The sequence below is a fragment of the Bos javanicus genome, chromosome 18 (genome assembly GCF_032452875.1).
Source record: "Bos javanicus breed banteng chromosome 18, ARS-OSU_banteng_1.0, whole genome shotgun sequence".
Classification (NCBI taxonomy): Eukaryota; Metazoa; Chordata; class Mammalia; order Artiodactyla; family Bovidae; genus Bos; species Bos javanicus.
Window position 1 is genome coordinate 24,456,303 of NC_083885.1, and position 14,290 is coordinate 24,470,592.

Here is a 14,290-nt window from a genome sequence, read left to right on the forward strand (position 1 = left end):
CTTCCCCAAGGTCCTCGGACCCAGCCTTTGTGAAGAAGGGCAGGGAAAAGGGGGAGAAGGAGCCGAGGGAGAGGATGGGAGAGAGACAGTGAAAGTAGGAAGGCGAGGAGGAAGGCGCTCCAGAACGGGCCCTGATCCAGAGCAAGGGCTGGCAGGCCGGCAGACCGGGAGGGCCGTCTGAGCGTGAGGCCCGGTACCTGCCGGGTTCACCTGAGGCCTGAGGGCCACAGAGCTTGGGACTCCGTGGCTGCCAGACCTGCTCCGAGGTCCTCCGCTCTGCCCATGCTCCGGAGGCCAGCGCGCGCCCCTTCCTGAGAGGGACTTGGGGCTTGGGACTGAGCCGGGCGGGTCCCCAGGAAGAGGCCTGGGGCCCTTGACACTCCACTGCTTGGTTTTCTTTCAAATTCACGGCAGAATTGGCTTCCTGCACCAGCCCTGCTTCCCACTCCCAGGCATAGCAAGGAGAAGAGATGAACCAAATGGAGCTCAGACCACACGGTGGCCAGGTGGACTGTGAACAGTGGGTCCAGAAGCAGGGTCAACAGTGGATCAGTGAGAGATGTGCTGGGGTGGTCTCTGTGCGCGGTGCCTTATGGGGGCAGCGGGAGCCGACCTGGCCTTCAGGATAGTCAGTGGGTCCAGGTCTGGGGGTCTTACCCACCACAGCTCCTGAGGCCACTGAGAACAGTGCTGGCGTTGGAAGAGCCGCACAGCTGGGGTCCCAGAGCCTCGCCCCAGAACACGGCAGGGTTTGTGGGGCTCCGCTGATGCCCCGCTCAGAAGTGTTCCAGGGACCAAAGAAGAAAGGGCAAGGGGGACAGGCCAGCATGCAGCGCGAGTCCTGATGGCCCACCCGGCCAGTGGCTCTGGCCCCATCTAACCACAGCACCGTCACTGCATAACCCCGACCTCTCAGAACGGCGGCGCCTCCTCCCATAGCCCAGCAGACCTTAGTAGCAGCCCCGTGGGACCAGCAGGCAGGACCGACGATGAGACAGACCCAGAAGGAAGACAGCCTTGCTCAAGGCCCACTGTGATGACCCCAGTCCCAAAACCTCAGCGCCAGGGCTCTGTGCCTGCCTGCATCACACACAAGAGCTCACGATTGCCAAGGATGTGACCCCACGGCCCAGAAGCCCCACCTCAGCGGGTGCTCGTCTCCTGAGACCCCACCAGGCCGACCTCTCTGTGGGCAGCTCAGTGGGCCCCCAGCTCAGGACAACCCCCACGGACGACACGAATACCAGCCCAGGGCTGCTAAGCCAGAGACGGTTCCAAATCCTTGAAGATTCTCACCCCACTGCCCACACCCCACCAGGCGGGTATAATGGTTACACCCCTAAGACAGAGAGGGTGCTCCCTGAATCCAGCAGCAAACCAGGGCCAGGCCCAGAGAAAGACAGCACCCCTGCAGAGAGGGCCCCCCTCTGAAGTTCCCCCCAGCCTGGCAGTTCACCGAGGCCCAGACTGAAGACGCAGTGACGGAAGGTGGGAACCCGGGCTGGCGCCCTCCAGGGGAGGGGCCTGTGCCCCCCGACCCCGTCACTCACCATGAGCCCTGGTCCATGGCCCAACCCTCTGCCAGCCCCGTCCACTGCTCAGGGAGGGCTGTCGGGGCTAAGAACTGCTATTTCTGTCTTACATACATTCTTGCTTGACTGCACCCTGGTTTCATTTAGGATTTGCTTAACTTGGTTCTGACCTGACGGCTTCTGTGACTCTGCTGTGTTTACTGAAGAGGCTGTTGCTGCCCGACCCCTGGCGTCTGCACACAGCCTCTGAGCATGGGGCCCACGGCTGCCTTCACTGCACTGGCATCATGAGGCAACTGGCTGAAGTCAGGAGAGAGGTGGGAACAACCTAGCCAAAAAAGGAGCCCCCTACCGCCACAGCCGGCTCCACCCGAGAGCCACCGTGGGCTGCTGAGGCCGGGCGGGCGGGGGCCACTCACCGTGGTCTCGTCTTCGTGGAGCACCTGGTCATAGCCGCTGAGCGCGACACAGAAGATGATGGCCGTGACGTCCTCGAAGCAGTGAATCCACTTCTTGCGCTCAGACCGCTGGCCCCCGACGTCGAACAGCCTGTCGGGAAGACAGGGGAGCTGCGGGTGGGGGTAGGGAGACCCCAGCAGGTGTGGGGACACTGGTTGAGCTGAGGGGTTGGGGAGGAAGGCTGCTGTGCACACAGCAAGCCTCTCAAGGAGCCTCACTCCGGGCTGAGGACTGAGCACGGCACCCTTGGGGCAGAGCGGCCATCACTGCTCTGTCCCGGGACTGGGCAGAGCCCCACACAGCGACGCCAAGACCTGCCCCTATGTCTCAGGGCTGTCGCTAAGGGGTGACCATGGCTGGACATGCCTTTGCGAGCCCCCAGCTTTCTGAGCATGTCTGTTCATGTCTGTGGTCTGTGGAAACCCCAGAGCAGCCTGGGAGGCACAGAGGGAGGCGGGCAGGGACCTGCAGCTCCCACATGGAGGCACAGTGAGGCAGCAAGGGGTTGAGTGCAGGGTGCCAGCGGGAGTTGGGGTGAGACTGAGGTCTGTCTGCAGACAAAGCCTCTGCTCTGCGCCCTCCCTCCCTCACCCCTTCTCAGACATCATCCCCCAGGCCATGAGAGCTGTCAGGTGAGACAGTGGTAGAGGGGCTTTGGTCCTGGAAGTGCGAGGTCAACCTCACATCTAACGCCCTGAGTGCAGATCCCAGGCCTGATGCACAGCTGCCGGGGTGGGCTGGGCCCCAACCCGCTGACAGAGGAGAGCAACTGCAGGCCGGAGCCCACAGCGGGCCTGGAGCAAGGACACAGGTCAGGTCCTCATCCCGTCACCGCCTCCCTTGGACCCTGCTTCTCCATCTGAAATACTGGGCCCTGGTGACAGTCTCTGAGGCCCTTCCACAGCATGTACTCTTCAGCTGCTGCGGGTCGGGCGCCCCCAGCCCAGCTCTACACCTTCTGCCCAGAGCGGTGAGTGGGAGAGACCGAGGGACTAGAGCACAGGGGCATCTCGTGGGGCTGCCTGGCCCATCCCTGCTTTCCTCGGGTTCAGGGGAGGCCTCAGGCAGCCTCACGGGGATGGAGACAGAACCCCAGCCCTTTGTCTGTGTGGGAGCAGGCGGGGGCTGGGCCTCAGGCTGGGCAGGGCCAGGCAGCGGCCCCACACGGGTCTACTGGTCTACTGTCCCAGCCATTCTGGCCTCTCCTCCTGCTCCACCCAACACCCAGAAACCACACCTGGGAGGCAGCTGGAGGCAGCTAGGGGCACCCAGGCCTCAGGGCATGCAAGCTGCCCCAGGTGGTGCTATGACCCCTATGGTGCTCAGACCCTGGGCCTGAGCTGTGTTCTGTGCTGGGGAACAGACTTGCTCCTCCAGGCCTCAGTTTCCCCTATATACCTGGACAGGGTGGGCCAGCAGATCTCCAAGCCCTTTCCAGCTGTGAGATGACATGGGTCCTTGGGTCACACAAAACATGTCGCTTAGGTTCGCCCGCCCTTATTCCCCATGCCTCTACACCTTCAAAGACCACCTGGGTGATCCACCATCCTCCCCCTCGGAAGTCACGCAGGGACAGGACTCCCTTCTTTTGTCCTTTTGAATCCTCCCTGTTCCTCAGAGCCCCCCTCCAGGACGCTTCTGCCAGGAAGCCTCCCTGCTCACCGCAGCCCCCGACCTTGGTGGCAAAGAGGCGCACACACAGGTCCCTTCTCGCATCCAATGCTTGTCCCAACTTGAGAGCTCCCCGAGACAGGAATGCTCCAGATGAGCTGAGGCCGAGGCAGGGGTCGCCCGTGTCTCGGCACCCTCTCCAGGGCTGGGGAGTCTCCCTGGGCCTCACCTGAAGTGGAGGTTCTTGAATGTGAAGTGGGTTTCTACGATGCCGGTGGTTTTGACCCTGGTTCGGAGGATGTCCTGCTCGGTGGGCTGGTAGTCGGCGGCCCCGATCCGGTCCAGGCTGTCCAGGTAGCTGGGGACGGCAGCACACGGGGACCGTGGACCAGGTGTGGGCATTGCCCTCCCAGAGCGCCAGCCCTGACCCAAGCCAGGGAGGGATGGCATCACCCGTCCAGGGCCAGGCATGGGGTGGAGCTGAGGAAGAGATGCTCATGAACCGGCCTCAGGCACTCAGAGCCTCTGACTCAGACCAAGGGCTTCGTGCACGGTTCCAGGCTCGCTCAGACAAGGTCAGACTTTTCAATGAGACTAACATGTTTATGGGCTTCCCAGGCAGTGCTAGTGGTAAAGAACCTACCTGCCAATGCAGGAGATGTAAGAGACTTGGGTTTGTTCCTGGGTTGGGAAGATCCCCTGGAGGAGGGCGTGGCAGCCCATCCTAGTATTCCTGCCTGGAGAACCCCGTGGAAGCCTGGTGGGCCCATAGGCTCAAAGAGTCGGACATGAATGAAGCAACCCAGCATGCACACATGTGTTTCTAACACTGTCATTTCTTCATCTTAAAATAACAATGGGCTAAAGTTAGGTTTTAGTCTTTTTGTGCATTATCATGTTCCACCCTTAATTTCTTAAGGTAAATGTATTATTTCCTAGATTAGAAAACTCAGGTTTTCTAATGAAGGTGAGTGCCTGCCCAGCCCTGAGTCAGGGTTTGGGATCCCACTTCCTAACCATACCCTGCAGTGCTTCCCAGAGGCCCTCTGTGCCTCCACCCGCCTCTCGCACTCCTCAGGTTTACCAGGGGGCTGTCACATCTTCCCATCTGATGCTCCTGGGAAGCATCACAGAAGCACCAGAAGCCACACAGACAGGCAGGGGCAGGGCCTCACTGGGACCTTAGGCATCATGGCTCCTGCCATGCCATCACTTGCCCTGGAGGGCCACACGCTGGGAAGGCTTTAGGGGTTGGTATGGGTTAAGGTTTGAACCCTAAGCCAGGTTGGGATCCAGGAAACTAGGAAGGAGGGAGCTCGCTCAGACTGGCAGGAAGATTCAGTGACCCCCAGGGCCAGCTGGGCTACCCACGCCTGTGCAGGGAGAGTCCCACGCAGCCCACAGGGAGCAACCACGAGGGTCTGAGTCATGGCGTGATGTGGGAGTCCCAGGTTGTGCAAGAGGGGCCAGCTTCGTAAGCACCCACTCTAGACCTGCTGGCAGGGCGGGGCTGGGAAGGGCAGACGCCTCACCAAGGAGGGTGTCCACTGGTAAACCAACAATCCAAGCTGCCTCAAATCCTTATAAGAATTCTCCCTAAGTAAACATAGCTGATGCTGGTCCCAGGTTCAGGGAAGGTGAGCTTGAAGCCACACTCCTAGAAAGGGGACGACACTGCTACGGGGGTCAAGGCTGGGTCTGCCTGACTCCAGAGCCAGTGCTCTTACACAGGCCTCCAGGCCTCCTCTGTGCCGTGGAAGGAGGGAGGCTGAGATGGCAGAGCAAACCTAAAAGCCCTGGCCGCCATGGAGCCTCCTCGCCAGGCCCATGGGCATGTGGGTGGCCTTCAACCTCAGCCTGGAGCAGGTCCTCCCAACCTCTCTGTATGTGTCTCTCCCCTGCCCACACTGCCTTTGCCCAGAAGTGGTACCAGTTTCAGGAGCCTCCTCCTCTCATCCCCAGCTGGAGAACTGGGCTGGGAGCCTCTGGTCTTGGCCCCATCCCAGCTCGGGAACCCTCCTTTAGGCAGACAGCCTGGCCCTCCCTCTCTCTGCTGGGTGAGCCTCATGCAGGGTGGCGGCCATGGGAGGGTGGAGGCTGCGCTCAGGGGACTGTGTGCCTACTGTGTCTACTGCCTGCCGACTGTCCCGGGTGCTTTGGGGCCCTCCCGGAGCCTCTGTTTCTGGGGTTGTGTGTGCATGAGGTAATTAGCAGAGAAGTAAGGAGAAGGAAATGGCAACCCACTCCAGTATTCTTGCCTGGAGAATCCCATGGATGGAGGAGCCTGGTAGGCTACAGTCCACGGGGTCACAAAGAATTGGACACGACTGAGCGACTTAAGCTGTACAACATGTCAGGAGGTGGTAAGTGTCAGGAGGGAAGACTCAGACTATCAGTAGGGGAAGGCCGCCTGGGGGCCGCTGTTTGGTATCAGGTGGCTGGTGAAGGTTCGTGGAGCAGGACAACATTCGAGAGGAGACGGAGGGCAGTGAGGGGATGAGCCTCTCGTGGTCCAGCAGAAGGACCAGTTGGTGCAGAGGCCACACCTGGAGGAGGAGCCAGGCCTGCAGGCATTGGACAGGAGTCAGGGAGAGGCTGTGCATGGGGCAGGGCAGGGCGGGCAGCGAGCAGTGAGGCTGCAGAGGGTGACGGAGGTGATGGCACAGCAAGCGGGCCCCTGAGCTCAGTGTGAGCACCTGGGCTTTCACTCTGGAGGGCTCTGACCAGAAGGGTGCTTTGCCAGTCACACCTCTAGTGGGGACCCGGGTCTGGGGAACAATGATCCTCCCAAACCATGGAAATAACTACCTTTTACAGCCCTGGCTGGCAGGTGCTGGGGTTTCTGGGCTTCCGGGACCCGTCTTGGAGCCATCGTTCAGAGGGGAGATGGAGTGCCGGCCGTGTTCAAAGACCCACGACAGAGGGAGACCTAGGCCAGATGGCGTCCCCTCGCCCTGAGCCCTGGAGCCTCCCAGCAACGTGAGAGGCCGGCTGGCCTGCCCCCCACGGCTGGGTGGGGACATGTGGCGACTGGGCTCTGGGCCTTGGGGAGCCACTCACACTGTCTAGGGTGTGAGAGAGTGTGTGTGTGTGTGTGTGTGTGTGGGGTGTATATGTCTAGGGTGTGAAAGAGAATATGTGTGTGTGAGGTGTGTGTGTGTGTGTGTGTGAGGTGTGTGTGTGTGTGTGAGAGTGAGGTGTGTGTGTGTGGGGGGTGTATGTCTAGGGTGTGAGAGTGTGTGTGTATGTGTGAGTGAGGGGTGTGTGTGTGTGTGAGGTATATGTGTGTGTATGTGTGTGAGGTGTGAGTGTGTGTGTGTGAGGGGTGTGTGTGTGAGGTGTATGTGACAGTGTGTCTGTGGTGTGTAGGTCGGGTGTGAGTGTGTGTGTGTGAGGAGAGTGTGTGGTGTCTTTGGGTGTGAGAATTTGTGTGTGTGAATGTGTGTGTGTGTGTGAGGTGTTTGTGAGGTGTATGTGAGAATGTGTGTGTGTGAGGTGAGTGTGAGAGTATGTGGTGTCTGTCTAGGGTGTGAGAATTTGTGTGTGTGAATGTGTGTGTGTGTGTGAGGTGTATGTGAGAATGTGTGTGTGTGAGGTGTGTGTGTGAGGTGTATGTGAGAATGTGTGTGTGTGTGAGGTTATGTGAGAATGTGTGTGTGAATGTGTGTGTGTGTTGTGAGGTGAGTGTGAGAGTATGTGGTATCTGTCTAGGGTGTGAGAATTTGTGTGTGTGAATGTGTGTGTGTGTGTGTGAGGTGTATGTGAGAATGTGTGTGTGTGAGGTGTGTGTGAGGTGTATGTGAGAATGTGTGTGTGTGAGGTGTGTGTATGAGGTGTATGTGAGAATGTGTGGGTGTGAGGTTATGTGAGAATGTGTGTGTGAATGTGTGTGTGTGTGTGTGAGGTGAGTGTGAGAGTATGTGGTATCTGTCTAGGGTGTGAGAATTTGTGTGTGTGAATGTGTGTGTGTGTGTGTGAGGTGTATGTGAGAATGTGTGTGTGTGAGGTGAGTGTGAGAGTATGTGGTGTCTGTTAGGGTGTGAGAATTTGTGTGTGTGAATGTGTGTGTGTGTGTATGTGTGTGTGTGAGGTGTATGTGAGAATGTGTGTGTGTGAGGTGAGTGTGAGGTGTGTGTGAGGTGTATGTGAGAATGTGTGTGTGTGAGGGGAGTGTGAGGTGTGTATGTCACCCAGAGTTGTGCCAGGCGACAGCCCTGTTAGGGCTCTCTCTCCCTTCCATCACAATAAATCTACTTCAGGCCCCAGATTCTGTCAGAAGACCAAGGCTAGCAGCTAAAACTACAACAGCAAAGCCACCCTGGACCAGAAAGTGTTCGAGGGCCTTGGGAACCTGCCTGCGGGCCCCCCTGCCCTCGGCAGAGCCCCTCCCAGAGAGCAGAGGGCCGTCTCCTCAGCTCACCTGGGGGAGTTGACAAGTGCTCACTCAAGTCGCTCCTTTTGACTTATCAAGGTAACCACCAGAAGAACTAAAAATAACCCTGTAACTAGCCAAAAACTGGGGGTGGAAGTGGAGAAGAGTGAAGGAAGGAAGGAAAAATGGGAGGGAGGGAGGGGAGCTAAATTCCTCAGCTTTCACAGCTGCAGCCATTAAACACCACTGAGAGCTGGCAGGTCAGGTTTTCTGGACATCACCGGGACAAACAGAGATAGTTAACAGTGGGAGGGGGACGGGCCTGGGAGGAGGAGTCCACTATGAATTTTATATCTTTCCATACTGTTAAAAAGAATTTTTTTTTGCAATGGATTGATATTATGATTAGTTAAGTGGTGCTCATTTAAGTGGGGAGCACGATTTGATGTCCTGAGGTGCCCCGGAGCCTGGTGGGCTGCCGTCTATAGGGTCGCACAGAGTCGGACACGACTGAAGCGACTTAGCAGCAGCAGCCCCTGAGGGCAGTGGGGGGATGGGAAGGGTCTGGACTAAGGCTGAGCAGGGCGCAGGGAGTGGGAGAGGAAGGGGGCACCCTCTCCAGGCCTGACTGGCTGGGGGTTGGGGGGACATCTGGGTCAGAATCTATGATTTGCGTGCACAGAGAGAGGTGTGGACTTGAGCCTCTGGGCTCACATCCCTGCCGCCAAGGTGTCCTGGGGGCTCCTCAGGGACTGGAGCCTAGCTCACCACCACCTGGGACTCACAGGACACGAGCGCTTGCCCCTGGGACAGTCTAGGTGTGCAGAGTGGCCACGTTCCAGTGTCTGTTAGTGGAGGCTGCCTTCTCAGTGCTGGCCTCCTCTACATCAGCATCAGGGAGACCACCGTTTCTTACTCTGGGCGCTACTGACACTGTGGGTGTGATATTGCTGTGGAGGGCTGTACGATGTGTCTCTAGGAAGTCAGCAGCATCCCTGGCCTCTACTCACTAGATGCCGGTAGCACCACCCTCGTCAGGACAACTGAAAACCTCTCCAGACCACTGCTGGTGTGTCCTGGGGGGCAAAGAGGCCCCGGCTGAGAAGAGGCTGAGCAGATCAGTGTCAGAGCACATGTGTCCTAACGCAGCGGGGTTTAAGCCCAGAGGTGCCCACTGAAAACCTGGGCACGAGTCTGTAAATGTGAGTGCGTGTTCTGAAAGCTGGAATGCAATCCCAGTGTCTTCAAACAGAAGATGCATCCCTGACCACTGAGGACCATTCCCTGGAGCCCCCGATCCAGGGGCCAAGGACATGTAAACCTCCAGACGCCTGGAGTGACTAGGCTGCAGTGGGCAGTCATGTGGCCCCGTGGTCACTGGAAGGCCCACCTCTCTGCCCTCCCCTCTCTTGCCCACCCACTCTCTCTGGCCTTCAGTGCTTCACCCCCACTTCTTTCCTGCCCTGGGGTCGATCTCTCCCCTCTGTCCTCTACTTTTCCTTATTAGTTGAATGCAGTATTAAAGTGTATGCCTGACTATTTCACTTATCTGATGGGTTACATATTCCTTATTTTTAAAGATAGAGGAATGGAAAGCTTATTGTTTTCTCAAAAAGAAAACCACGTAAGTTATTTTCTGCCTATGTTGCCTTTGATTAGTACTTACGGGGTCAAGGATTCTCCAGGGGAAAAAAAATGTTGCTGCACTGAAAACCTTCCTTCTGGGGGGGCCCAGCCCACTCCAGGGCAGGCGGGTGATGGCCCTGGCCCTCCGGGAGCCCTGCTGTTAGCTGTCTCTTGTGCCCCCGACTTCCCTGGCCTCCTCCTCATCCTGGGGTCGGGGGATGGGCAGGAGGAGATGCCCCTTCTCCTTCCTTCCTGACACACAAGGCAAAGCATCTCACATAGGCTGCAGCCTCAGCCCAGGACGCCTCCTTGCCCCACCGTCCCCACCCCCAGCCCCTTCCACGCCGCATCGCTGCCCCGCTGGTGGCCTCCCACCTGCCCAGGACACTCACTATTTGGCAGAGTCGTTGAGCTGATATTCCCGGGACCTGTTGAAGCACTCCTGGATCCCCGAGTCGCCCCAGAGTCGCATCATGGCGGAGAGCAGCTCTGGAGAGAAGGGCTCCGTGTCTTCCATCCGACTCACCACGTCACACACCATCTTGGCGTCGGCCTGTGAGGAGACGAGGACACGGACAGAGTCTTTTATTTGTGGGCACAACAATGATCACTGGTCGGTGACCCCACTCTCGAGTCCTTTGAACCCCGCCACCCTCCAAGAGAGCAAGAGAGACAGACACCCACACCCCCCGCCCCAGGCCACGGCTCAGGAAGTGAGCAGGAGGCAGCAATCTGCAGGTGGCCTTTGGGGTGGGAAAGACACGAAGGAAGGGGGCAAGGTCAACACCTGGACGGCGCATGGCTGACAAAGATTCTCTACCAAGGTGCTTGTGTGCTAAGCTGCTTCAGTCGTGTCTGACTGTGCAACCCCACGGACTGCAGCCTGCCAGGCTTCTCTGTCCATGGGTCTCTACCAAGGTATGTCGGGGGCAAAGCCTTCCATGGAAACTTTCAGTATCGAGCTGTCCAGCTCAGTAGCTATTCGCACGTCAGGGCCTGTCTAATGCAGCAGGTCAATGTGAAGGTGCAGGCACTGTGTCCCCTCCTGTCTGCCTGCCCTGGGAAGGAAGCTGTAACTAGCTTGGAGGCCAGCAGGCCATGCCCATGATGCCAGCCCAGACCCAGCTCCCTAGGGTCAGTGTCCCACAGACCCCAGCCCTCGGATTCCCAAGTCTCCCACCAGGAGAGCCTGGGTTCCGGCCCCTCTCCAGGACCCGAGCCTCTCCTGCGGGCAGCCACCAGAAAGCTGGCCCTGGGACCCAGGCGCTGAGTGCCTTAAGCAGGCGGTGACTCAGGGAGACAGGGGTGGGTGAGCAGGGGTGGTGCCTCCACCTGGGGCTAAAAACAGGCCTGTGAGTCAGGGCCCACACGCTGATGCTGCTCTGTGTGCCCGCATGACCTCGGGAAGGCTCACCCGTGTGAGGAATGACTGGGAAAAACCTGGCCAGTTTCCCAAACTTCTTCCTTTGGACCCCACTGTCAAGGTTTCTGCCTGATCCTGAGAGAAGGGAGTTGGGACCTGAGGGTGGTGGGCAGGGCCAGACTTCCTGCTAGAGGGAGACACCCTCCCACCTAGAGCCATGTTATGCCTCAGCCAGGCCACTAGAGGGTGTGTTTAGAAACCTGGGCCTTCCAGAGCCACTTGGTGCTCCTCTGATATGGAATCCTGGGAACTGCACTCCAGGGGGATATGATACACGGTTTGGGGAAGGGCAGCCTGGAGCTGTCCTCCTGGCTGCACCCCATCACCGAGGTGTGGTGGTGGCGGGTCTTGTGCTGGCGACACCTCTCGATGGGCCCTTGCTATCTCTCCCGTCTGCCCAGCTCAGTGCATGGCACCACCATTGGCCCAACCACTAAGACTCAAGTCACCCACCTCCATCCCCATATCCACTTCTCCCCATCTCCTCCGGGACACCCCTGAGTCCAAGCCACTCCCTGTCTTTTCCTGGCTGTTCCTGGACCCCCTCCCAAGGGTTCCTTGCCTCCCTCTTGCTTCTCTTCAGTCTGTCTTCTACACCACAGTCAGCAGGGAGGCTGTAGAAAAAGAACTCCCCATTTTTCCAACTGGGGACACTGATATCCAACTTAAAGATGGCATCTCCTTGTTTTGCTTGTGGCAAAAATGTGACCATGTGACCAGTTCTACCCATGGAGAGATCAGCCCAAGTGTAGTGAGGTCTTTGCAAAAGGCTTTGTAAAGGGAAGATGCACCCCTTTTCTCTCACTTCTTCCTTCCTGAAACCTGTGATGGCTGAGCTCTAGCAGCCATCATGGATCATGAAGATAAGATCTACACCCGAGGGACAGTGGATGGGCAATCTAAAAACAGTCAGGTCCTTGACAGCTCTGTAGACACTCCATACCTTCTGCATTTTTCTTTTTTTCACTTTTACTTTTAAACTTCTAGCTCATTTAAATCACTGTTTTCTAGGTCTCAGATACTCACAGTCAAACCTAATTCTAACGGATACAATAACTCTCTCTGTTTAAACTCTCAATAGCTTCCCATTATTTCTAAATTCCAAACTCCTTACCATGACCTCCAAAGCCCCGGCCTGACTGCTGTCTGCTCTACCCTCCTCCCACCTTTTCCCTCTCCTGGTCCTCTAAGCACACAGCCTTTCCTCTGTTCCCCAAGCAGTCAGGGTCATCTCACCTCAGGGTGCTCCACCCAGCCAGATCATCCTTCCCTGGCTCTGCCCTTCTCCATCATAACGTCACTTCCTCAGGGAAGCCCTCCTCTATGCCCCCAGGTAGAGTCTGCCCCCACAGTGCACCGACCATACCATGTGTCACAGCTGGTGTTGCGTGTGCCTGTCCCTCTGTTTTCCGATTATTCAGGGCACCCCCATCTCACAATGCTCTGTACACAGTTGGTGCTCTGCAGTTATTTGTGAGATGAACGGGTCCTCGGCATCTTACTACCAGGCATGACCCCAGTTTCTCACTCCATCCACTACGTCTCCCAAGTCTTCTAATCTCGTCCGTCTCAACAACAGTGTGTCTAGGTCAACCACAGCAACAGCTCTGCTGGGGAGCCATCCTGTTTAGCAGATGGGGAGACTGAGGCTCAAGGTCACATGCTGCAAGTGGGAGAGCCTGGGCCCAGGGTTACCCCCACTGTGCTCCAGTGGACAGCCCTGAGCTTGCTTGGATCCAGGGTTAATCCCTACTGTGCTCCAGGGGAGAGCCCTGGACTTGCCTGGACCCAGGGTTAATCCCTACTGTGCTCCAGGGGACAGCCCTGGACTTGCCTGGACCCAGGGTTAATCCCTACTGTGCTCCAGGGGACAGCCCTGGACTTGCCTGGACCCAGGGTTAATCCCTACTGTGCTCCAGGGGACAGCCCTGGGCTTGCCTGGATCCAGGGTTAATCCCTACTGTGCTCCAGGGGACAGCCCTGGACTTGCCTGGACCCAGGGTTACCCCCACTGTGCTCCAGGGGATAGCCCTGGGCTTGCCTGGATCCAGGGTTAATCCCTACTGTGCTCCAGGGGACAGCCCCGAACTTGCCTGGACCCAGGGTTAATCCCTACTGTGCTCCAGGGGACAGCCCTGGGCTTGCCTGGACCCAGGGTTACCCCCACTGTGCTCCAGGGGACAGCCCTGACTTGCATCTCAGACACTGGTACCCAGCCCAACCCCTCACCTCACCACCCTGAGCAAAGGTGTGGGCAATGGGTAAGAGAGAAGGAAGGGTGAGGGTGGCGGGAAGGAGGGGTCATGCCAATGCACCTGGAGGACTATGGTGGCTGCCAGGCCTGGCCAGCCCTGTGGGGGTCAAGCTAACAAGCAATTAATAGAGCCAGAGGGGGCCCCTTATCCCTTTGTTTTCCTGCCTTTGGGGCCCTGGGAGAGTGGGGCTCACACTGGGCCTGACCTTCCTGTCCGAGTCCCCTCCTGGGCCAGTGGTGGTGGGGGGCGCATTTTCCCACACCTTGCTCTCAGCTACAGTCCCCATGGCACTGGTCAGAGCATGCCCAGCTGTCCTGGCAGCAGGGGGTGTGACACAGAAGATGCATGGACTGGGGCAGCCCCACCTGTGCAGATTTGCTCAGTGGAGGATGCTGGGGCAAGCTTCTGTAGAAAACACACCCTGAGCTCCCACTGCTGGTGGTGACCAGGTTCGAGGTGGCTGCAGAGGGCCCAGTCCCTCTGATCTGCACCCTTCTCTGCTGGACGGCTGCCTCCTCCACTGGTGGGGCTTCCAGTCCCTCCTTTTCTGATACCAGAGCCTCTGCTCCCCTGAAGGGGAGCACTCCTCCCCAACTCAGCCTGAGCAGTCCAGGTAGGGTGGCCTCTGTCCCACAGTCTTGGCATGGACACACAGTCTGGGCCTGGCCAATCCATCCCTCTGCCCTTAGAGAGCAGTTCCGGGTGGATAAAGAATCCCAATCCGTCAAGTGAGACTAACCTGACCAGCCCCAGGACACCTGCATAAACTATCAGGAGAGACCCTCCAAGGAAGGGCCCACCTGAATGTGGAGCCATCCCTGAGGAAAGCAGGGCTGAGAGAGGGAGGCACCCCGAGTCCCAATGACACGTCAACACCCAGATCCAGCTGCACCTGCAGCCACACGCATCTCTGGCTTTCCAGCTACCTCCATCAATCAGTCCTCTGACTCTTTGTTAACCCTGAAGACGTGTTTTTGTTTGGTTGGTGTACTTTTGTACAATAACCTCAAAG

At 58.0% G+C, this 14,290-nt stretch overlaps 1 protein-coding gene across 2 annotated transcripts in view; it reads right to left on the reverse strand.

Annotated features, from left to right (window-relative positions):
* The window catches only part of GNAO1 (G protein subunit alpha o1), a 179,876-nt gene that overhangs the window by 16,892 nt on the left and 148,694 nt on the right, over positions 1–14,290 (reverse strand). For both annotated transcript variants that reach the window (XM_061387263.1, XM_061387264.1), the window contains exons 4-6: positions 9,993–10,153; positions 3,832–3,960; positions 1,952–2,081 (exon numbers count right to left, since the gene is read on the reverse strand). In XM_061387263.1, the coding sequence (XP_061243247.1) occupies positions 1,952–2,081; positions 3,832–3,960; positions 9,993–10,153 (420 nt within the window). The remainder of the gene's footprint in view (positions 1–1,951; positions 2,082–3,831; positions 3,961–9,992; positions 10,154–14,290) is intronic.